We start from the raw sequence: 22,995 nt of genomic DNA on the forward strand, positions 1-22,995 counted from the left end.
AGCATTGCGCCAAATGATTCACTGTACGAATTTCATATACTGCATATACTGTATTAATCAATTTGGCGATTCTTGGGGTTTGTGTATAGTTTTTTTGCTCTCAAAATTCGAATGCCCTGAGTCCCATGGTTAATGTTGAAGGAGATTTTGAAATGACAGGTTCGATTCGTTTCAAACTCACTGGTTGGTTCCTGTCCGTTGTTGCACAGATGATGTCTTTTGTGCGAGAATGCTCCTTGTGTTCTACATGGATCGGGGGTCCGTTTCCGTTAATTGCCGTCAAATTGCGTTGCTCTCCACTCGGTTGGTACAGCTGCATGCTGCAATGCGAGTCTCGGAGATGATGTGTACGGATACGGGATGTGAGGTGTATTGTTGTGACCCATTGAATATTCGGGATCGTCACAAATTGTGCGTACCTGTTCGGCATTGGATCAGTTCTGTGGGGGATCATAATTCAAATTGTATGTGTTGTGATGGTGTTAAATTGCGATGGTGACATGCGGCCAGGGATTTGGAATTGTGCTGCTGGCTGTCACCTATCTTGGGGCGCAGGTCCTGACCAGGATGGCCCAGTGAGTGTTGCGTGTCTAACATGAACGTTGTGGTCCCGTCATGCAATGGCTGACGGCTTGACCTGACAGCCCGGAGATTGAAACACTCCGTGGTATGTCTAGCCTAGTGGGCTGTGTGCGCTCACAGGGCTCGGAGAGTGTGGTCCCGTCATGCAATGGCTGACGGCTTGACCTGACAGCCCGGAGATTGAAACACTCCGTGGCATGTCTAGCCTAGTGGGCTGTGCGCTCACAGGGCTCAGAGTGTGGTCCCGTCATGCAATGGCTGACGGCTTGACCTGACAGCCCGGAGATTGAAACACTCCGTGGTATGTCTAGCCTAGTGGGCTGTGCGCTCACATGGCTCTGAGAGTGTGGTCCCGTCATGCAATGGCTGACGGCTTGACCTGACAGCCCGGAGATCGAGACACTCCGTGGCTTGTCTAGCCTAGTGGGCTGTGCGCTCACATGGCTCAGAGAGTGTGGTCCCGTCATGCTGTCTGACAGCTTGACCTGACAGCCCGGAGATCGAGACACTCCGTGGCTTGTCTAGCCTAGTGGGCTGTGCGCTCACATGGCTCAGAGGGTGTGGTCCCGTCATGCTGTCTGACAGCTTGACCTGACAGCCCGGAGATCGAGACACTCCGTGGCTTGTCTAGCCAAGTGGGCTGTGCGCTCACATGGCTCAGAGAGTGTGGTCCCATCATGCTGTGTCTGATGGCTTGACCTGACGGCCCGGAGAGTGAGACACTCCGAGGTGCGTTGAAACAGTGGGCTGGAGATTCGTAAGGTTCAGGTGGAGTTGTCCTGTTACGTTGGGACTGTATCCCTCAGTTGTTAGGGTGCATGTTGTGCAATGAGTGAACGTTGGGTCGTCTCAGCTCGGTCGGTACAGTTATATGCTGCGATGCGAGTCTTCGAGAGAGACTGGCTCGTCTCAGCTCGGTCGGTACAGCTATATGCTGCGATGCGAGTCTTGGAGAGAGACTGGGTCGTCTCAGCTCGGTCGGTACAGCTATATGCTGCGATGCGAGTCTTGGAGAGAGACTGGGTTAAAATCCCACCGATATGGCCGACGCGTGCTGCTGGTTGTGACGCCGCGTCGGAAAGGCGGTGGGGTGGTAACATGGAAATTCCCCCCCCGATATGGCCGACGTGTGTTACTGGTTGTGACGCCGCGTCGGAAAGGCGGTGGGGTGGTAACATGGAAATTCCCCCCCGATATGGCCGACGCGTGCTACTGGTTGTGACGCCGCGTCGGAAAGGCGGTGGGGTGGTAACATGGAAATTCCCCCCCGATATGGCCGACGCGTGCTACTGGTTGTGTCGCCACGTCGGAAAGGCGGGGGGGTGCTAACGGGTGACTGTCATTGCATGCGTGATTCTAACGGGTGGGGGGGCTGTGCTGGAGCGTAAGTGGGTTAGCCAGTTTTCATGTATAATTGTTGTTAATTCCCCGTTTTCTATGCGGTTCCCTTTTACCCTCGTCGATTCTGTATATATTACGTGATTGTATTTCTTATCGGTCGCCGGTCATTTATTGATGTTGTTGGTTCGGAGGCACACCTTTTCGATGTTTCACAGTTGTGTTACAGCCGGGGACGGCTGTGTGTTTATACAGGGGGGGGTGATGTAGTGACAGAGAAAGGTCACTACTGTGTCGGCCCGTACGAAGGCTGGGGGCCCCAAGGGGGTGCCTGGGGGGTCACGTGGTGGAGGGATCCGGACCCTCCCAGAGGTGGGGGAAGTGAGGCGTGTCCTGGGAAGGGAGGCGTGGCCTGAAGAGAGCCAGCCACGCCGGGGCGGAGCCAGCCACGCGAAACCAAATATAAGCGTGGTGTGAACGCAGAGCGAGGCTGCTGTTGTACTGTACTCCAAGGTGAAGACATCTTCGGTCGTCAAGTCCCGAGTCGTCGTCCTGGGCCAGGCGGGCCGTTGCCTGCCTGGTCCAGTCTGTGTCGTGTTCCAGAGTGTTAGTGAGTTGAGGAAGGTGGTCACCACCTCATGTAGAGTGTTATATTATTTACCGTTTAATAAATAGTGTTGCCTCCAAGTTGCGTGTGTGTGCACATAATTCGGTCTTACTACATATGTATAAGTAAATATTTTAATGCAATATTCTGATTTTAACAACACAAGATATTCCAATGAAATTAAGAATTAAATTACGTTCATGCATTTGCTCAACCTGCCTTCATGATGTGTTTATTTCTGTGTGGCCCAAAATACAGGTTTGCTAAGGGTCTCCCAGCTGCAATGGTAAGGTTAGCTATGCCAATGTATTAGTAATCAGGGAACATGCACTTTTCAACCCAGTGCAGAATATTGGAAATATTGATGTGGCACAATGGATGTAATATGGGGAGTAGAAATTACTGAACATCAAGAGTATTAACAAGAAATACAAAAAAGTTACACAAATAAAATAACTGTGAGTGATAATCTTATTTGTCATACTTATGTGCTTTGTCACAAATAACACGGAGTCATTCTATCTACAGGAAAGTAACCCATATTGACGCCTACCTAATACCTGATTCCCACCACCATCCATCCCAGAAGAAACCCTCATCAAAACGCTACACCACAAAGCTTAATGCATCTCCAACCAATGAACTCAAACACGTACACCGAGCACTCAAGGCGAATAGATATTCTGACGACACAATCCGCAAAGGCATCACCCCAACCGTGAGGAAGGAGTCGTCTGAGGATACAATCAAAACCATCACCCTGCCATACACGACAGTGGTAACCAAACAGATTTCCAAAATCATGAACAAACACAAGATCCAGGTCCGATTTAACACAGTACATAAAATTCGTGATCTGATCCCATCTGTGAAGGACAAGATACCTGACATGCAATATTCCGGTGTCGACAAACTAAGCTGTATCTGCGGCAGCAGTTACATTGGGGAAACTACGCGACATGTCTCGGACCGTGTTCGTGAACATAAGGAAGATTTGAAACATGGTAGGACCAATACTTCTGCGTGGCTGATCATTATTTTAATGCGGCTGGCTCACGTGAAATTGATTTCTCTAAAACAATGGTACCTTGCAAGCCTACTGGCTATCAAAAAAGATTCGTTCATGAAACCATCCATATATACAGACAGAGACAATTTCAACCGAAAGGAGGGTTATAGACTCAGCAATCATTGGAAGGATGTCATCAACCACTTTGGGTCATGACTTGACTTGTGTTTTCTTGTCAATCAACCTCCACCATCAGCCGTGTGGTGTGTGGAGCAGGGTGCAGGGATTTCTTGGCAGCCCTTTGTTGCATTGGCATTGCTGCTGCATTGGCATTGCTGCACCACCCATGCTCCTGGTGCTGCCTATACACGTGGGCTATGCCCATCCCCAAAACTTTATAAACAATTTGCCTTTAGAGGCTACCTCCTTTGCCTGATGACGACCGCTTGTGTTGCGATTGAAACGTCGTGATATTTGTATTCACTTTGTTAATTTTTTCTATCTACGTGACTTTACCGAAAGAACCAAAGAATACGATAACAACAGCAGATCGTTTTCCCACCTTTTTAGTTAAGGTATGGTATAGTTACGGTATTATCAGTGAAACACACACACAAACATCCAACACATTTGTGGCGATCTAAATTTAACGTTTATATCTTTATTGGGCTTCATAAATGCAATGTTAACTCGTGACAAATATCACATCCAATAAGTCGAAATAAATTTAAACATTGATAACGTCTTCAAATGTGTTCACAATTGTGGTATTTAAAGACTTTGTACAAAAGACAAAAAAAAGACCAAAAGACTAACAGTGCAATATTTGCCTTTCATCTTACAATATATGCCTGCTTTTTGAATGCACCAAATACATCGAAGGATTAAGATTTTTTTTAAACGTCACTGCAGTCCCTCAACAATTCAAGTAGTATTCTGTGATGCGTGGAAAAACGTACATTCTACTTAGTACCGTATGTGTTATGAAAAAACAGAGGGGATAAAACGAGAAAGTAAATGTTTGAAACTTCACAGACTGACAAATAGGAAGATAAATTATGTTCCAAATCGGCCTTGTGTAAACACAAAAATCGATGGTAAAATATTTTGAGATTTTGCTCCACTATCTATATATGCACATAACGCACATACAAATGACATTTGTGCCTGGGTGGGTCAGGGGTCAGAGCACTGAATCTGCACTGTAGAGACCCTGGGTTCGAATCCGGGTGGCCACCCTTCACTAAATTTGGTTTCTTATGTGTAGTGAGCTAATGGTCTTAGCCAAGTCACCAAATACAATGCAAATAAACATAATAGCATTTGTTTACTTAATTGTGCAATCATGGCAGTTCTGCAAAAAAATGATATTCGATTGTCACACTACAAGTATGTCCAAAGCAATGCATGTGGGAAATTTCAGTGCATTTGATGGGATCTCAGATGCAGTTCTGAACGGATAGTCTCCTGCCATGCCATTGATAGCACAATTACGCTTACAATAGGGAAACGGCAAAAACATCGAAGACCTACTTTACCAAGTACCTAATACAGTATAAACATTATATTCTTGTGTAAGGTAATATGTTGAGGAGACGAATGCCAGTGGAGATCTGCTAGCCACGAGGGCTTCAGGAGAGAGTTTGTGTAGTTTTGCTATTAGTCCGTTGAAGGAGCACAGGCTACAGTGGTTTACCATATGGTCCATAGTTTAGGTTGCATTGCTGCATTCGTAATGTGGCTTCATAAAGTGAAATTAACCGAGTAAACACCAAATATACACACCAATTAATTTTTAATTATGAGAATTTTCTCTGCCATTTTGTACACGACACTGCCTTCTACAACAAACTGTACTAAACCAGCAGGTAGCATGGTTAAATAATCCCCAAGACCTGCAGCAATTGATTTAGACGGCAAAGACTGTACATGGTTATGTGAAATAAATTATAAAATTCATATTTTTCAAGCCACGCTACACAAATATCACGTTCTTCATTTCCTCGTAAGAAGTGACAGAAACATACATATTGGTTTTACTTTTACCTGAACAATTGGTGGCTGACATGTAAATTGAGTACTGCACACAAAAGTGTATCTGTGCTCAAACAGCATTGGGCAGCAGACCTGATGAGCCAGAAGTAAAAACATTCTACATTTCTCAGATGAAAAACCAGCTTATACAGGCGGCAATGAATCAACTGTGGTCACATTAATGGTGACATTAAGAGGTGCTAGAGCAATAGCATCGTCAGCCAATATTGATGTAACCAACATAGCATATTTCAGAATCAGAAACTTTATTTATACTGGAGGAATCCGATGAGCTATAAAGTTCCTTTCCACAGATGTGTGCAGGGGCACACGTTGCTAAGCAGGTATATGATTCACTGTTACATTGCTTTTATGGCTTTATTTTGGTGATTTCGAAAACGTTTTTTGGTTTGGCCATGTTAGTTTGTTGTAGTACAGAGTTAGACTGATGGCTTTAATCTAAGTTGTCTTGTGGTTGTTGTTGTTGTTTTACTTGCATCTCACTGGGATGTTTGCACACAGCGTTGATGTACGGTGCCTTTTTATGGATGATTTTGCTGTTTTTCCTGGATTTTTCTGTTTGCGCATAGTCACTTTAAGATGTTTTTCTTGTTCATGTTTTTTGTTTGTTGCGGTTGCACCCGATTCAGGAACCGAATGGCTCACATGGCTACACCCAATAAATGAAACTTTAAAAAAATGATGGCCAGAGGTCAAGAATGACGTCGGGAGTGGCAGAAGAAGAAGAGGGCACACGCCCAAGAGGACATCCCAACCGTGGCCATCGAGAGATAAAAACTCGCGTGCAGGTTGCTTGCTCGGTGAATTGTTGTTGCACTGCAGGGCCGCGACGGATGACGACGTAGGGAGGCCCTTCATCCAGCAGTGGATTGATCATGGCTGATGACTATGCTGACGATGCTTATGACTGATTTGAGCGTGGCCAGGATTGTAACTACTAAGTCTAATTACTCCTGACAAGACAACACAACGGTCCACCCTCATGTATCCCATCGCAGCTAGTGTATTTAACAAGGCAATTCGCTTATAACAAGTGAAATACATTGTATCATACAGTAATATAGCATGCATGTCTGTCATATTTATCCAAAAAACCTTACCTCACAAAATGTAAGTACTCTAAATGAAAAAATAAACGGAACGTAGAGTACGGTGCCATTCATACGAATTATAGAAATCCCAACTAAAAATTTAGTTTTAAAAAAATAGTTAAAACGATCACAAATCTGTCAAACCCTTATCATTGCCTTGCTTATTACAGACCAATGCAGACCTTATTGGCCACCCCGTGGCTTTAAACATCTCAACGTTCATCCTAAAACAAAGCCCCATCACAAGGACAGAAACACAGACAGACCCAAAAAAAACCTTGCCCGTGTTGAAACGACTACACGCCGTATGGGCCCGAAAACTAAAATGTCCCTCTTCAAGAACACGGATTAAACCGCATGGGTCGACACAGCACGATCATAAATTGTCTCACAAAAGTGCGAACTCCAAGAAGCCTCAGATTGTGGCTCACCACCACCCCTTCTCCCCGCCACCACCACCGCCGCCGCCGCCAATGTTGACAAAACAAGGGGGAGAAGCCCGCCTTGCCCACCCACAACATCCCGCAACGCTGGGGGTGATGGGGGGGGGTTGGCTCGCCTTACCCGACAACCGCGTCGCCAACGCCGCGCCACCGGGGCGCCCTGGGCTGGTGGCTCGCCGCCTTCCTGTGGAACAGCTTGTGGAAGAGAGTAGGACCCATGGTCAACGCGAGTCAGACTCCTCTACCCGCGTCGTCGCCGTCAAAGCCGCCGCTGATGCAGCCGCCGCCTCTGCGCGCTCCATCCCCGCGCGCGTGACCCGCGCCGTCTCCTCGCGCTCCCATTGGTCGCCGGCGCGCCCGGACGTTAGCACGTACGAAGCGGACGCGGCCTTCCCATTGGTTAAGAGCCGCCCCCACCGCCCCCCCCCCCTCCACGTCCCCCCTCCACACCCCTCTCCCAAAAAGCTTACCGCACGCGCGCGCTCTGAGTCTCATTGGTTGAGAGGGGGCGGGCCAGCTTTCTTCCCGGCCACGCCCATCACCATCATGGCCCCGCCCCCAACAGCTCACAGCGACCCCCTCTCATTGGTTGCTTGGGTTCGTCTCGCGCTCGTCCCCCCCTCGCTTCCTGGCTGTTGCCACGCTCGCGCCCTCTGATTGGTTGGTTTTCAGACTCATCAGCATACAGTATTTATAAGTGGAGTGGAGGTGGAGGAATCCGATGAGCTATAAAGCTTTTTGTTCACAGATGCTCCAGTAGGGGCACGGGGTCAGAACGTTACAAAAAACAATACAAAAACACGAATGCAAAGTGTAGGAAAAGTAAACAAAGCCCTTAAGAAAACAAATTAAATTAAACTTTTTTTTTAAATCTTACCAAATAAAGCCCACTGAGCTTTTAACTTATTTTTCAGAAGCGACATAGCCACAATTGATTGCTCAACAAAGTGGCTTATCACGTGAAAATATATAGCAGCAAAATAATGATCTAAATCAGTGGTTCTTAACCTTTACTAGAACAATGCACCCCTTGGGTTTTCAATCGTAAAAAAATGTCTGTTAATAGATACATCATAATAATTACATTTATATAGCGCTTTTATTCAAAGATCTCAAAGCGCTGTGCAGAACACAGCAACAGCAGACACTCAGCATGAACAAAATCTAAATACATTTGAAAAATAATTTACTAAAAGAACAAAAAATGTAATAAGCGGAAGCGTATAAATAGGTGTTGACTGAAAGCTTTCGTGACTGTAGGAATTCATATTCTTTGGGTCTTTCTCGGTAGAAATTGTGTCTGTGTCTGTATATATGGATGGCTTCATGAACAAATCTTTGTTGATAGCCAGTGGGCTTGCAAATTACCTTCGTCTTAGAGAAATCTATTTCGTGTATTGAAGGCTTGGTGCAGGTGTTTCAGTTCACTGGCTAGGTTATGATGGTCGGAGATACATTGAGCTCAATGGGTACAAACTCAGCAATCATTGGAAGGAAGTCATTAACCAGTTTAAGTCATAACTCTGTGATGTTTCCATCTTGTCACCTTCCGATGTTAGTTTTATTTGACTAAAGATGGGACAAGCAATTCCAGTTCATGCGGTGTCGCTCCTGCTTTGGGCGTACCACAAGTTGTTGGCGTCATCCTTTCTCTTGGCTCTCCGATTTCACATGAACGTCACCATCACCGCTTGTGCTGGCCCCAGGGCAATTGTGCTCCGTCCACTTCGTTCTGATACCAGGACGCTTGGGCTACATTTAAAACCTTTAAACCAGCTCGCCTTTCGTGGCTTTCCCCCCTTTTTTCCACCTGATTATGGTCGCTTGTGTTGCGATCGAAACGTCGTAATTTTGAGTTGTTTTTACTATAATTTCTTTAACCTATTTACGTGTTTTGTTTTATCTTTATTATTTTCTTATTCCCCTTTTACGCGACTTTACCGAAAGAACCAAGAAGATGAATCCCTGCAGTCACAAAAGCTTTAAATCGAAATATATTTACGTGACTTTACCGAAAGACCCAAAGAACGCGTATAAGGAGGTTTTAAGGGGCATATTTCAAATGTCCACAGACTTACGTGCCCGTGTTTAATTTGTGTTTCGATGATTTACCTTCTAAAAAAATGTGGCATGTCTCGCTGATGACGGAGACTTGTGTTGCCTCCGAAACGTCGTGATTTATTATTTTATTTTTATTATTACTTTTATAAATGCTAATTTTATTATTTTTTACCTACGTGACTTTATCGAAAAAAATCTAAGAGTATGTCTCGCACCCACAGAAAGGGCATCATCTCACACCCCCAGGGGATGCGTGCACCCCAGGTTTAAGAACCACCGCTCTAAATAATGATCTAGCCCCCCCACCCCCCATTCTTTCCTTCTCAGACTCTCCCTTGCAATACCCCCCACCACCAACCCCCCATAATTCGCTCTAAACCTCCAACCATTTGGGAACGACGTAGCGACCGTGCTCTCTCGCTTCATGGGTGACGACGTGTGGGAGAGAGAGAGAGCACGCGTGTTGAGTGAGGTTCGACCGGTCATGCTGGGTCAGGGAAAACCCAGGGCGCGTCTCGTGACTACCAGTCAGGCCAGTTACGTCACCCCCCAGCCAGCCCACCCCACCGGCTGTGAAGACGCCACGCGCATGAGCCCTGCCCTCCGGGTGGGTGTGGGTTGGCTGTTGTTTGCTGTTGAATGTTTTGGGGGGGAACGAGGCAAAAAAACACGAGACCAAAGTTCGTGTCATTTTGAGAAATTATTCAGAATCAGAATATGTATTTATACTGGGGGTGGTGGGGGGAGCCGATGTCTAGTTTTTTCACAGATGTCCACTGCATCATGAAAGCCACATTTGAATTGCAAGATTTAAAACAGCAGCAGGATCGCAAACAGCTGCAATGCCCCCCACTCCACTGGTGTGTTATATGATGCATCATCAGCCACGGTCAATCGACTGCTGGATGAAGGCTCCTCCGATTTGCGCGGTTGGCTACGTACGGTGTGAAAGAAGTCCAATATGCATACAAGCCCTCCCCAATCCGCCACCAACTTCGCGATGCAACAACATCATCCAGCGCTTCCACAAAGACCTGAAAACATTTACAAAATAAAACAGCGTCAAACCATAAAGCATTACCCTACCACCCTTTGAAGAAGGCCTGCCAGGTAGGAGGCATGGCCCATTGGTCAGTGTGTAGTATGGGGTGTGTGGCAAAGGTCGCAACCGGGTACCCGATACCCGTACCCTACCCGATACCCGGCTACCCGTACCCGGCCGTTTGCGACCCTGGTGCGGCCGGGTACGGGTACGGGTAGGCCGTGAGTCACTGGTGATTAACGGGTTGTCACTCATTTCCCAACGTCTTGTCTCTTCTCACAATTGAAGTTCCTAGAATCAACCCACCCACGCCTGCAACATGGCTTCATCCCAGAGGTCGCAATCGGGTACCCGTACCCGTACCCTACCCGATACCCGGCCTGGTACGGGTAGCCGGGTATCGAGTAGGGTACGGGTACGGGTACCCGATTGCGACCCTGGTGCGGCCGGGTACGGGTACGGAATCAAAACCCGTTTCCGACCTCCGGTATGTGGTCGTGCCGTCAATTTGCATTCACGGAATATCAGTCATGGGCAGGAATTTGCCGAAGTGTTTCTCGAGCTATAAAGCATAATTTTGAAGGCCATTTGAAGATACTGTATGTTTTTGTTCTCTTCAGCTGCAAATGTCATCAATGCCATTACAACAAAGTCACTCCAAACCTAGATGATGCCCTTTTACTGGACATTACATACAGTATCAACAAGTCACACGGTTTCAAAATAAAAATTTTTATTGTGAAAAACGTTCTCGTGAAAATATAGGGTTGGGCGTTTCATAAAAATATATGGGATAATTATCTTTGCCTGGCTGTTTCCTGCTCGATGAACATTGAGGTATTGCCACGTCTACAGGGGGAAAAAATATAAGTTTGCAAAGAAGCACGGAGAAAGGCATGTTTTGAATTACAGACCAGAATGAGGAGCACATGGATTTGAGAACATACGCATGTCAAATGACATCATTCAAACTGTCACGTGGATTTGGGCCAGCTACTGTCATACAGGATGATGATGGGCGATGGTTGAGAATAAGAACAGAGTAGCAGTCAATCAGGAAGACTCCCAATTTTCACACTTAAATTCTAGCTTAGCAATCTTTGAAATACGTAATCAACCGGGCTATGCGTTAATTGTGTGTTGACCGACTTTCTGTGTTGCATTACATTACATTTCGATATTTTACTAGGTTATTTAATTTTAGTGTGTCTTTCTCCTAATTTTCAAGCTTGCGTACCGTACCACGTCGTTGTCCACTCATTGACATGCTAATTTTTTCTCTGCCCCCTCCCTCTCTCCGCCCCCGCCCCCTCTCTATATTTAAGGCCCCGTCACAGAGACGACCTCTCTCTTTGTGCCGATACGTGTTCTCTCTCTGTGTATCTTTATGATGTCTGTCTGCTTATATGTCTGTCTATAGTTTTCTGGTTAGATTTTTGTTGCTATTTCTTTTATACCTGATGACGATTGCTTGTGTTGCAATGGAAACGTCGTAGTATGCTATTATTTAATTTATTATTTTATCTTTATACGTGACTTTACCGAAAGAACCAAATAATAATTCCTGCAGTCACGAAAGCTCCAAAATGAAGATCCCAACAATCAAGTTGGAGCGATGAAGCCAACGAATCATCGCAAGATCGTGAGAGATGGTGGTGGCTTTCGGAGGCCTTCATCCAGCAGTGGATTGATCATGGTTGACGACGATCATCATCACGATATACAGCATATTGACTGGGGAGGTTTTAAAGGTTTAAAAGCCTAAAATGATCAACCATATTATGAAAATGTAGAGTGCGTCTTTAACATTAGCGAGATATGTATCTTCTCCCACCTCCTTTTTGTCTTGCTCTATTAACAATGTGTGGCCAAACAATCAAACCCTTGGTCATTCCTCGAGCTACGAGGCTTCATCTACTTGTGTATGCGTCGAACAGACGCCCAAATCTGTAAATGACGAGACAAACACATCAAAACGTTAATAAGTGTGCAGGGCTGGAAAGCCATACGTTTTAAAGAACACGCGACAAAAAATAAGTGTACAAATAGCATTTAAGCCTTGGCGCGTTATACAAAGAACCATCACAAGTCCCTGTAGAACTACACCGTGGTCTTAAGGCACCAGCAAAATACATTCCAGCAAATGTGCCCGACGGACAGACAGCAGTGAAACATAGACAACTGCGGACCGGTTTCGTTTTTATTAGAACTCAGCGTAAGTCACCAATGCTCACTGCGGGGGGGCGGGCATTGGTATGGCTAATGTCTAATGCCAACAATAATGAAATCTGTTGATGAGACAAATGCATAAGAATATCTCAGATTTGAGTATCTACCAAGAGGTGCTTGTAACCAGAGCCCCTTTACGTCTGCAGTGACGAACTGAGCGAGATCCTCTGAGAAAGCAATGATGCATATTTGCCATACAATTCGCATGACTCACTCCCTGATACATTTTGTATTGTGTTGTTAAATCAGGTAGTCAAAACAGCCCATCGCCTTGTAGTTTGAAGGAGTAGCAATTGTTGTTTTAGATACATACATTGCCTGTCCTGGGCATGGTCACTTCACTAACCTACCTTGACCAGCGTGGTGAAGTATGGTCAAATAACAGGTGTATTTAGTCGAGGGCTATTTATTATTAGCATTTCCAAATACGCATTTTTTTCTTGGTCACTGAAACTCGCCGTTGTCTAAAATCTTAGGTCCCTCAAGAGTTCAAAAGGGAATGGCTGAGGGCTTATCAATCCAGACTAACAAAACATACATGGGCGACCATGAAACATGACAATTACATAGAACGCGTGGGAGGAAACCGGAGATAACCCACCATGGATGATAGAATCCATTGCTGCGCTGCCATCTCAAGGCCACCTTGCACCTGGTATTCCCAGGCAGTATCCCATCAAAGTATCATACAGGCTAAAATACTGCCTAGCTTCTGAAACAAACAGCCAGGCAGAGCAGAGATATTAAGGCTACTTACCTTTTCGATTTAAAGCTTTCGTGACTGCAGGGATTTATATTCTTGGTTCTTTCGGTAAAGTCACGTAGAAGGAGAAAAAAAATAATTAAACAATACAATTCTCACAACGTTTCAAATTATCTTGCTGTGGTTTTCACACCTGATGATGATTGATTGTGTCGCAATCGAAACGTCGTGATAATTTTATTGTTTTATTAAATATTTTATTATTTCCCTTCTACGTGACTTTACCGAAAGAACCAATAATATGACTACTTAACCTTGTTGCCTTTGTCGTGGATTTAAATTCTACGACATTTATATCAGTTGCCAACACACGTTGCACCAAGTGAGCAATGTGCATTTAAATTTAACAAGTGGCTCGACACTCTCTCCCTATCGTAAACTCAGAAAGCGTTTTCACGTTCATGGTTTAATATTTCATTTCACGCCTGTCAAATGAAGTTTGGGTGGGAAGCAGTGGAGCTGTGGTTGGTGTACCGCGCGCTATTAACCGAGCCGCTCGGATTTGCTTTCTTGCCAAGGCTAACATCAGCCTGCGAATGATATCTGAACCCGTTGCTGGCCTTCACTCCTCCTCATTCACCCACGCTGGCCAGCATGGTCAAACAACACACATGATCGACAGCGTGGCAAGGCCTTCATGCAGAAGTGAATTGACAAAGGGCTTTAAGTCATTGTTGTTGATGCAATTACAGTACAGTACTGTATGTGTAGTGTTAGCAGAGTGGGAGACAAGAGTTTTCAGGAGGCACCATCTTTATTGAACACCTTCACACTTCACAGGTTCGCCCTCACGCTCTCCCCAGTTGTCTAGCCTAGCCTAAACACAACCCTGACCGTGTAACACTGACGGCGCTGACCGAGACAACCAACAACTATCCGGCCATGCAATATCTAGTGAACACGGCAGCGACGGTGGCGGCGAAGACGACAGCGACGATGAGACGAGTTCACTCCCAGAACCGGCAGCCCTGAGCTCCCGCTCTCAGCTGCTTTTATGCTACCCAGCGCGGCCTGGCTCCGCCCAGGCCACGCCTCCCTTCTCGAACCCACTAGCAGCTTCCAGGGGCTTCCAGATGGGGCCTTCCGTGACCCTTGCCCCAGTTCCTCCGCCCTGCCGACACACACAGCCGTGTCTATGCTCACCGGTGTGTGTACTGTTTGTCCACCGCAGTTACGGTTGCTGGACAACAGCCGGTGCTATTACACTATATATGTACAGTCTGATTTTCTATGTGATGGTGCAATGTCGGTGCATTGCAACTTTCACAAGAATAAAGTTTACGTTCATAGGGTGTCTAAATAAAAGCGCATCTCAAGTTGCTGTACACATCTGTCACGAGGTACTCATTTTATTAGGCCCGGTCAACCTATAAGAAGCTCAGGACATGTTCGGATTTCTACTTCGTTATCTGAGGCCACGAATGAAACCCAAGTTGCCGGTACTAGCACAAGAGTGCAAACCACTGAGCCACTCACTCGCTGCTGCATTCTCATCAAGCTCGTAACGCAGATTTCTGCAACGTAAAATTCCAGCTGGCTTTGGGACACGTTGGCGATATCTGGCGCGGACACCAGAACTGTTTTTTTATTTTTGGGGGTGGGTGGCATGGGGTGGATCCCATCCAGCAGTGTATAAGGGCCAATAGCTGTACATGCACGGTGCATAGGGGCCCCTTTGCTGGCTCCACTCATCTCTGGCTCCACTCATCTCTCTCTCTCACACGCGCGCACGGATGTTGGACTCCCCTGCAAATTCTAATCTTTTTCACTCCACGGGGGGGGAGGGGGTCATAAAATACATCCCCCACCACCCCCACACCCACGTCTGCCCCGCAGGTTATATTCATCTGCATTCCATGCTGAGGTGTGGAGGGATATTTCACCGTCATGTGACTGAGAATCGGGGCCCAGGAGTCACGCGCCTGTCAACAGAGCTGACGCGCGCGTGTTGTTTGCGCATTGCCGCATCACTTGCTGGTGTGCGCGTGTGTTTGCCAGCGCGCTTGTCTGCAACACGTGGATACATTTGTGATATTTATTTTATTTTATTGTGACCTGCATTTGTGTCGGTCAATGTTTGGTCAATGCAATGTGGATGCATGTGTCATGCCCAAAATACCAAATGCATCTCAAAACGCCGTATTAAAAACATAAATAGGCTGACTGACATTTGCATCACGTAGACCGTAATGTATTCAGTGTATAATATGTTATCTGGAATTTATAGTCCTATCCAGATGAAAAGAGGAAGGTCTTTAAGCCTGGACATGTAAACAAGTTACAACAAACAATACAAAAAACCGATAGGAGTGCATAGTATAGGAAAGGTAACCAAATCACTAAAACTAAATAAACTACAACTACACGTTTCATTTACCGGGTAAAGCCCACAAAGCTATTAGCTATTTTTTAGAAGCGACCTGGCAACAAATGCTAGCTCAGCGAAATGGCTTATGTTGTGGAAATGTATAGCAGCCAAATACTTTAAACGCGTGTTGATTCTTTTGTGGAGGTAAAAAACGGAGGGCCAGGAGAAAATTTTACCACGGGGAGAACATGCAAACTCCATCTATACAGGGGTCGAGGTCGAACCCACGTTCTCTTGTAGACCAGGCGAGGTAGTAAACATTTCGCCACCGTGGCACCCTTCTGCAAATAAGCCTGCGGTTATCGCCACCATCATTGTTATGCGCGTTGGTGTCTACGCACGAGTGCAGGGGGTGTCCACGTGTGCATCACCCCATTCTTTTTTGAGGAAGGTGCGACACGGGGGGGGGGGGGAGTAGGCCCCGCAAAACTCAGGCGGGGGAAACAGCAACTTCACAGGTGGAACGCATACTCAAGTGCCACAGGCTCTGACCCAGCCTTGGGAAATTCCATTACAACCATCATCCTCCTTCTACAGCTTAATGTGTATACAATAAAATAAACAATTTTTTATTTTATGTTTTAATATCAATGTAATTTCTTATTTTTCGGCTTGGCTCTTTGTTACGTTAATTTCACCTTTAGGGCTTTTCAGCTGTAGTGTTTTGTGCAGGTGAATGCCACGAGATGAAGTTACACAGAAAGCCACGGGTATTTGGGACTTTTATGGTCACGTAATTCTGCACTCACTGTAACGCAAAGCTACTTTACAAAAACAAGCAAAGTACTGAGATGTCTTGCGCTTTTGCTGTACTGTGATAAAGACCCCTTCTGCATCATCGCCAGGTTTTAAATCCAGGATACCAACACAGAGTGCTCACCACCCACCACTGTTCATACATGCTAGGTCATCCATACTGGTAGGAACCACCTGGTTCCACCAGCCCACAGGGGATTATTGTGTCCGTCCGTCCGTCGTGCATCCAAAAATTGGGAGGGGTGGGGCTGGGTGGAGAGGGGAGGGTGGAGAGGGGCTGGGTGGGGAGGGTGGGGAGGGGCTGGGTGGGGGTGGGAGGGATGGGGCTGGCTGGGGAGGGGCTGGTCACCCCGTGGTGCCCTTATAAAACTCAACGTTTAACCTACTCACACCGCCGTTGACCCTGGCCATTGACCGAGCAACCCAACGTTCCTACCAGCTCCCTCCGCAGGAATGTGTTACACGTGCACATATACAAACAGGACACGTGTATAAACAATACATGCACAGTCCTTTTCGCACTGCACAGCTGGATTAGGCTCCCCACACCGTGCAGGGTCATGAGGGTTTTTTGACCATACTTCACCATTCCTGTCAGTGGAGGTTCAATGTGGAGGGCATAGACACGGGAGGATAGAAGTACAGTACGATTGATTTTGCTCCACTGCCCTCTGCTGTTAATAAAGTAGCCGCGCAGATTCCATAGACGTGTTTGTGTAAGGTGGTATTAAAGCCCATCATTATTCAAACCTTGCTTCGTGTTTGATGACATGGTCAAGCGCATTGCACACCTGCTGAACGTTGGGTAATAGTCACGTACAAATAAAGGCGACACGATACTTTTTTTTTGAACAGCGTGCAATACACCGCACTCAAAGTGTATTGTATGCAATGTATAACCGTGGCAGGTAATGCTCTAAATATATTTGGTTCAGGGGCTGATTTTGCAAATGGATCTGCGTCGGCAGGTGTCACTCGGGATTTAAAAAAAATCTTGGCTTCCGTTGGCCAAACCAAGGCCGTAATTATAATATATTTTGGGGGGGGACACATCCCCCCCCCCCCAACATTCAAATATGCTCAAAATGTCCCCCCAATATAGTGCTATAAAATAGATTTCTGTTTATATGATTGTGGTTATGGTTGTACTTTATTAATCCCTAATCTCTGCCGTTACATACAATGAAACAAGAAAAGGACAAAAGAAAAAACAGAGCAATGTAATACAATACACTATTAGACATTATTGTTAAAAAGAATAAATAAAAAGTTCATCCCACGTGTTAATGATTTTTTTATATTTTAGGCAGGAAATACGTTTTCAAATTTATATATTTTTTCTGGGGGGGGGACCCCAGGAAGATTTTGTCCCCCCCAATGTTGACTCCATGGCTACGGCCTTGGGCCAACCCGTTATGCAACTGGCACCGAGTGAGGTCATGGCGTGCCGGCAAAACTCTTTCAACATTTAGCGCAATCTCCCACCAGGCGGTGTCGTGTTAACGGATAAAATGAATGGGGGGCTGCTCTCTCCCAGTCTGGTGCAGTCTCGTTTGGCAGGGGGCCTGGGTTGGTGATGGATGCGACTGGGCAGCCAATTTAATTTTTTAACCGGCCGATGCTAATTTTCACAACTTTGTGTGCCAGTCACATCATGTCCGTGGATAATGTTATACCAGACTAGCCTTTTGCCCGTCCAAGGACGGGTGTATTTCAGTAAATCTGAAACCTGCAAGAGAAAAGCAGACCGCGACGTGATATTCATTGCATTTGAAAGGGCGCGGTGACATAGACTTATTGCATTCAAAGGTTATAATCCCTTGTTCATCACGACGTCCTTTTTACTTTGATGTCTCAACAGCGTTACGGAGATCGCGTGACGTGAGGGTTCCGCCTTTGTAGTGAGGGTGTTAAGTTCACGCCGAGGAGGGGAGAGGAGGCGCCTCGCCCCCCCCCATGTGGAGTGACGTCACCCGCTAATTAATATTAATGAGTGTGGGGGGGGGAGTTGTCCATTTGGAAGACGTCACCTCTTCATGATTATTAATGAGGGGGGCTGTTCGATGTGGAGTGACGTCATCTGCTCATGATTATTAATAAGGGGGGGGGGGGGTGCCACATGTGGAGTGACGTCACCCGCTCATGATTATTAATGATGGGGGCTGGTCGACGTGGAGTGACGTCACACGCAGGGCACACAGACATTCTTGGCTCATAGTGAATTTGAAGAACGTGATCCTCTCGTACACCATTTGTGCCAGTCCACGGGGGTGTCTCCTTTTTGGGGTAAAGGTTTATGATGCAGGCCGTCAGGGCCAGTAAGGCCCCGTCTGCTGGCCTAGAGATTGTCAGAATAAGAAAATTATACTTTTATAATTATTTTTGATTAATGCTTTATGTATTTTACAAAGTTCGTTCCCATCAGTCTAATAACGTCATTTCATTGCTACTCTCTCCCTCGGTTGCACTGCTTCCAGTGTAGCTCGTATAAATTCGAGCTTTAATCCAATCAATTTTCCACCTGTGCTGTCTCCGGGTGAAAAATCTACCCTGAGGCCTTCAGAATTTCGAGTGAATCCCCTTTGCTGTTGAAGCAAATGGGGACGATGTTGTTGATTGTCATTCTTTAACCAATTAGATGTCGAGTTTGCCACGTTAGGGGGATTCTTTGACACGCCCGGAGCCTTCTAGCTGGCCTAGCCGCACACGTTAGACTTGTTCGTGTGTCGTGATCGGAAAGCCACTAAGCTAACTGAAGTAAAACTAGCTAGCACATAACGTAGCATCATCTAAGACTTACTTAAACTTTCTTTCGTGACGTTTAGATTTTTAGATGTAGTGCTTTAGATTTTTACTTAGCCCTGTTGTTTTTTAACGCACAATGGCTGAAGGAGAAGAAACAGATTTGGTGGCGGATTTACTCGTAATGACATTGATTTGGGCTATGCGATGTCTATTTGTGATGCAGCATCCTGTCATATTGCGTAATAGTGGTACATCCTTGATGGTTTCAGTCACCATGTATTCATGTCTCTGCAATCAGTGTATTGTAACTCTCATAGGTGCTGAGCCTCGTGTTAAATCACTTCATTCCACTCGATAAAGGTTACTGTCGCTGTGAATATGGGGTGGTTACGTCAAATGACAATAGCCTATAGCCCTAGCGTCATAGTGTAGTTATTCGAAGGTGGTTTAATTGTGGGAGGATAGCACTAAAGGACTTGGTGTAAAATACACGGCCCGCCACTGGGTTTTAATGTCCACAGCACGCCCTCTACGTTCACACACCCAAGGCTATAATATGAGCAGACTCGTGATGGGGCAGTCCGGATTTAGCCGGTGATGCAAGTGCTGCGATTTTGAATCCACCGTCCCAAGTTCGATTCCTGGCCTTGGATAACATCGGCGATGATATTTGGGCTAGTCCTGGGCCTCCCCTTCACCAACTCGAACTAAACAGTGTTAAGTATGGTCAAATAACCCCCATGACCGTTACAAAGGAGAGATATCTTCATCCAGTAGTGGTTTGACAGTAGGGCTGTGTTTTTTTTACATGTGGGCGTTTTCAATTGATTAATTTGAAATAAACAATGTAATACTATGCGTGTTTGGCACGGGTACAGTATTTCAATACTATTGGTGTGTAAAAATCAAAGGTGTGTAAAAACATAGGTGTGTCAATAATACTCTATGGCTCCTTAATGCTGGAGAAATAGAAAATCCGATGAAAAAATATAGCAATTTTAGAAATGATCTGGCTGAGAAGAAACACATTCCTGCGTAGGGAGCTGCTAGGAACGTTGGGTTGCTCGGTCAATGCCAGGGTCAACGGCGGCGTGGTGTATTCCGCAAATATGCCCGACTGTGAGGGCGGGCACAAGCTGGCGTGATTAGGTTAAACGTTGAGTTTTATAAGGGCACCACGGGGTGACAGCCCCTCCCCACCCAGCCCCCCCCCCCAGCCCCTCCCCACCCAGCCCCTTCCCACCCTCCCCTCCCCACCCATTTTTGGATGCACGACGGACGGACACAATAATCCCCTATGGGCTGGTGTAACCAGGAGGTTCCTACCAGTATAATGAGCGTCTAGACTAAACAATACGAAACGAAGCAGTAAGAGATAATATCAGAGGTGATGACTCTAGTGGTTTGGACACGTGGCCTAGACTTATCTGGAAATAATCCCACAGATGGCATTACACACGCAAGCACACGGCACAATAAATACAGGAAGATCACAGAAGCGCTGGATTGACTCGGTGAAATGTGATCTCGACCAAAACGGGTGCCAAGTCGAGTCAGCTGTGAAGCTGGCGCCAGCGAGGCAGGAGCAGGTGGAGGGATATCACTCAATCGGGCCCTATTGTTTATCAAATGTAACGTAAGGAAACTAAATAAGAATATTATAATTTTATCTACAAATCTGCTTGACTCGCCATCTAGATAAAGTTGCTCAGTCGAACAATAATTGCAATCCAACACGTAGGCTTTCGCGACAAATATTCGCGTTAAAGTTTTTTCGGGTTATATCGCGTAAATGTAAACGGTGCCGTAAAACCCACCTCCACCCGACAAAGCCAAGCAGTATAAGGTTTGTCACGTGGAACAACACGTGCCAATTTGTCACAAGGTGAGCGCCACCGGTACCGATGCTGGTTTGTAATCACCAGCAAAGTCGTACTCAAATTGTAAATGTTGTGGCTTTGCTCTCAAACACACCGGTGTGCTGTAGTCGTAACTAATTGGTACGTTTTATTCACGTGACAAACCTTACTAGTTGACGGTCTCGTGGAGGTGGGTGGAAGACACATTTACACGATCTGACCCCCAGAAGAAAAACTAATTTTCACGAATTATTTTCTAGAAAATTAATTCACCATTAAACCTATGTCCACGCTTGAGTACTATAAAAGTCGACTTTGTGAGAACATTGTAAGCTCACATTTTCCCATCCGCCTGCCCACGTGCAAAAGTAGGATTAAGACATCTTAACCTTTTTTTCAACGTCAAAAGCACTAAATTGAGAAATAAAATAGGATGTGGTGAATCCTGTTATGGCTTGTTTTGCGTTTTTTTTAATCGATTTAAGCCATTCCGTGATGTGTAAACAGTGCCACGATTCAGTTTCCTTTATAGTGGTCAAAGACTCAAAGGTAAAAGAAACGCCAAATAATAGACGCTCACTGTTTCTCAAATGTGCAGTTGTGCAATGGCACTGACGACTTTGATCACTTCGACGCCACTGTGCGCAGAGGACCACTCTAAAGAGCTCTCACAGAGCAAGAGATGACAGTAATCACGGAGATTCTTACTCTCCGCGAATCAATCATAGTTTTAAGATTCACGAGTACTTGAAGTTGAATTGCCTAGCTAATAAAGGCTCTTAAATCAGAAGGAAAGGCTATTGAAATACTGTATTCTAGATTTGAAGCTTTCGTGACTGCAATGATTCATATTTTTAGGTTTTATCGGTAAAGTCACGTAGGTAAAAAAAATAAATTAAAATTAATAAAAGTAAATAAAAAGTAAAATAAAATACAAATCACGACGTTTCGGAGGCAACACAAGCCTCCGTCTTCAGGTGGAACCGTCACAGCACGATTGCTGTTACTTTACTTTACAGCTATCGTGCTGTGACGGTTCCACCTGAAGACGGAGGCTTGTGTTGCCTCCGAAACGTCGTGATTTTTATTTTTATTAATTTTAATTTTAGTTTTTTACCTACGTGACTTTACCGAAAAAAACCTAAGAATATGAAATACTGTATATTCCCATAAAACAAGCCATAACGATGGGGGAGTAAACCAAATATGGTTGAGAAATTAACCAACTTCTAATCGACTGCAAACACACACTACAATGTCATAATGGGAGATTTTGAACATGGATAAAAGGAACAGATTTAAAGGTTGGTAAATTTGGTATCAGAGAGAGGAACGAGAGAAGCGGAAGTCTATTTGAGTGCGCAACCAGCAACAACAGGAAGATTATGAACTCCTTTTTAAAAAAAGGAGTCTAGAACATGGACATTGAGGAGGAAAAACTGAGAACTTATAAATTAAATTGAATCTCACAACTCAGTATTCCCATCGATGTCTCTGTACTCAGATAATTCCACACAGAAAGTGATCACGGGCTGATGTTATGGAGTTACATTTAAACATTTTCAGAGAACAAAGCTAAATACACGATAAACATGAAAAAATCATCAGTACATTTGGTATTCACGCAATTCCTATGGTGCAAAGCACTATATTAGGCACGAAGGAAGGCGCTATGTTTCATATATAAACAAAGTTTGCAGTCGTTTCAAAGTAGGGGGTGATACTCTTTGGTTCTTTCGGTAAAGTCACGTAGGTATAAAATCAAATAAATCACGTTTCGGGCGCAACACAAGCGTCCGTCATCAGTTGGGAAAGCTTGTGTTGTGCCCGAAACGTCGTGATTTATTTTCTACCTACGTGATTTTACCGAAAGAACCACAGAGTATGGCTTCCTGCAGTCACAAAAGCTTCAAATCAAGTAGGGGGTGATGTTTCTATGTGGCTTTACCCAATTTGGAAATTCACAAGTAACTTTTCAAATTTGCCTAACATTTGACCGCAAAAAACTATTTCAAACTAAACTTTATTGATTTATTTTACGAGGTAA

The 22,995-nt window shown here is 45.4% G+C and overlaps 1 protein-coding gene across 1 annotated transcript in view; it reads right to left on the reverse strand.

Moving 5' to 3' along the window:
* The window catches only part of FNIP2 (folliculin interacting protein 2), a 76,479-nt gene extending 69,016 nt beyond the window's left edge, over window positions 1-7,463 (reverse strand). Inside the window, exon 1 of the mRNA XM_078613439.1 lies at window positions 7,247-7,463. Within this exon, the coding sequence (XP_078469565.1) occupies window positions 7,247-7,344 (98 nt within the window). The 5' untranslated portion in view covers window positions 7,345-7,463. The remainder of the gene's footprint in view (window positions 1-7,246) is intronic.
* Between the last annotated feature and the right edge of the window lie 15,532 nt (window positions 7,464-22,995).

Source organism: Lampetra planeri, chromosome 41 (assembly GCF_965212315.1).
Source record: "Lampetra planeri chromosome 41, kcLamPlan1.2.h2, whole genome shotgun sequence".
In the NCBI taxonomy this organism is placed as follows: Eukaryota; Metazoa; Chordata; class Hyperoartia; order Petromyzontiformes; family Petromyzontidae; genus Lampetra; species Lampetra planeri.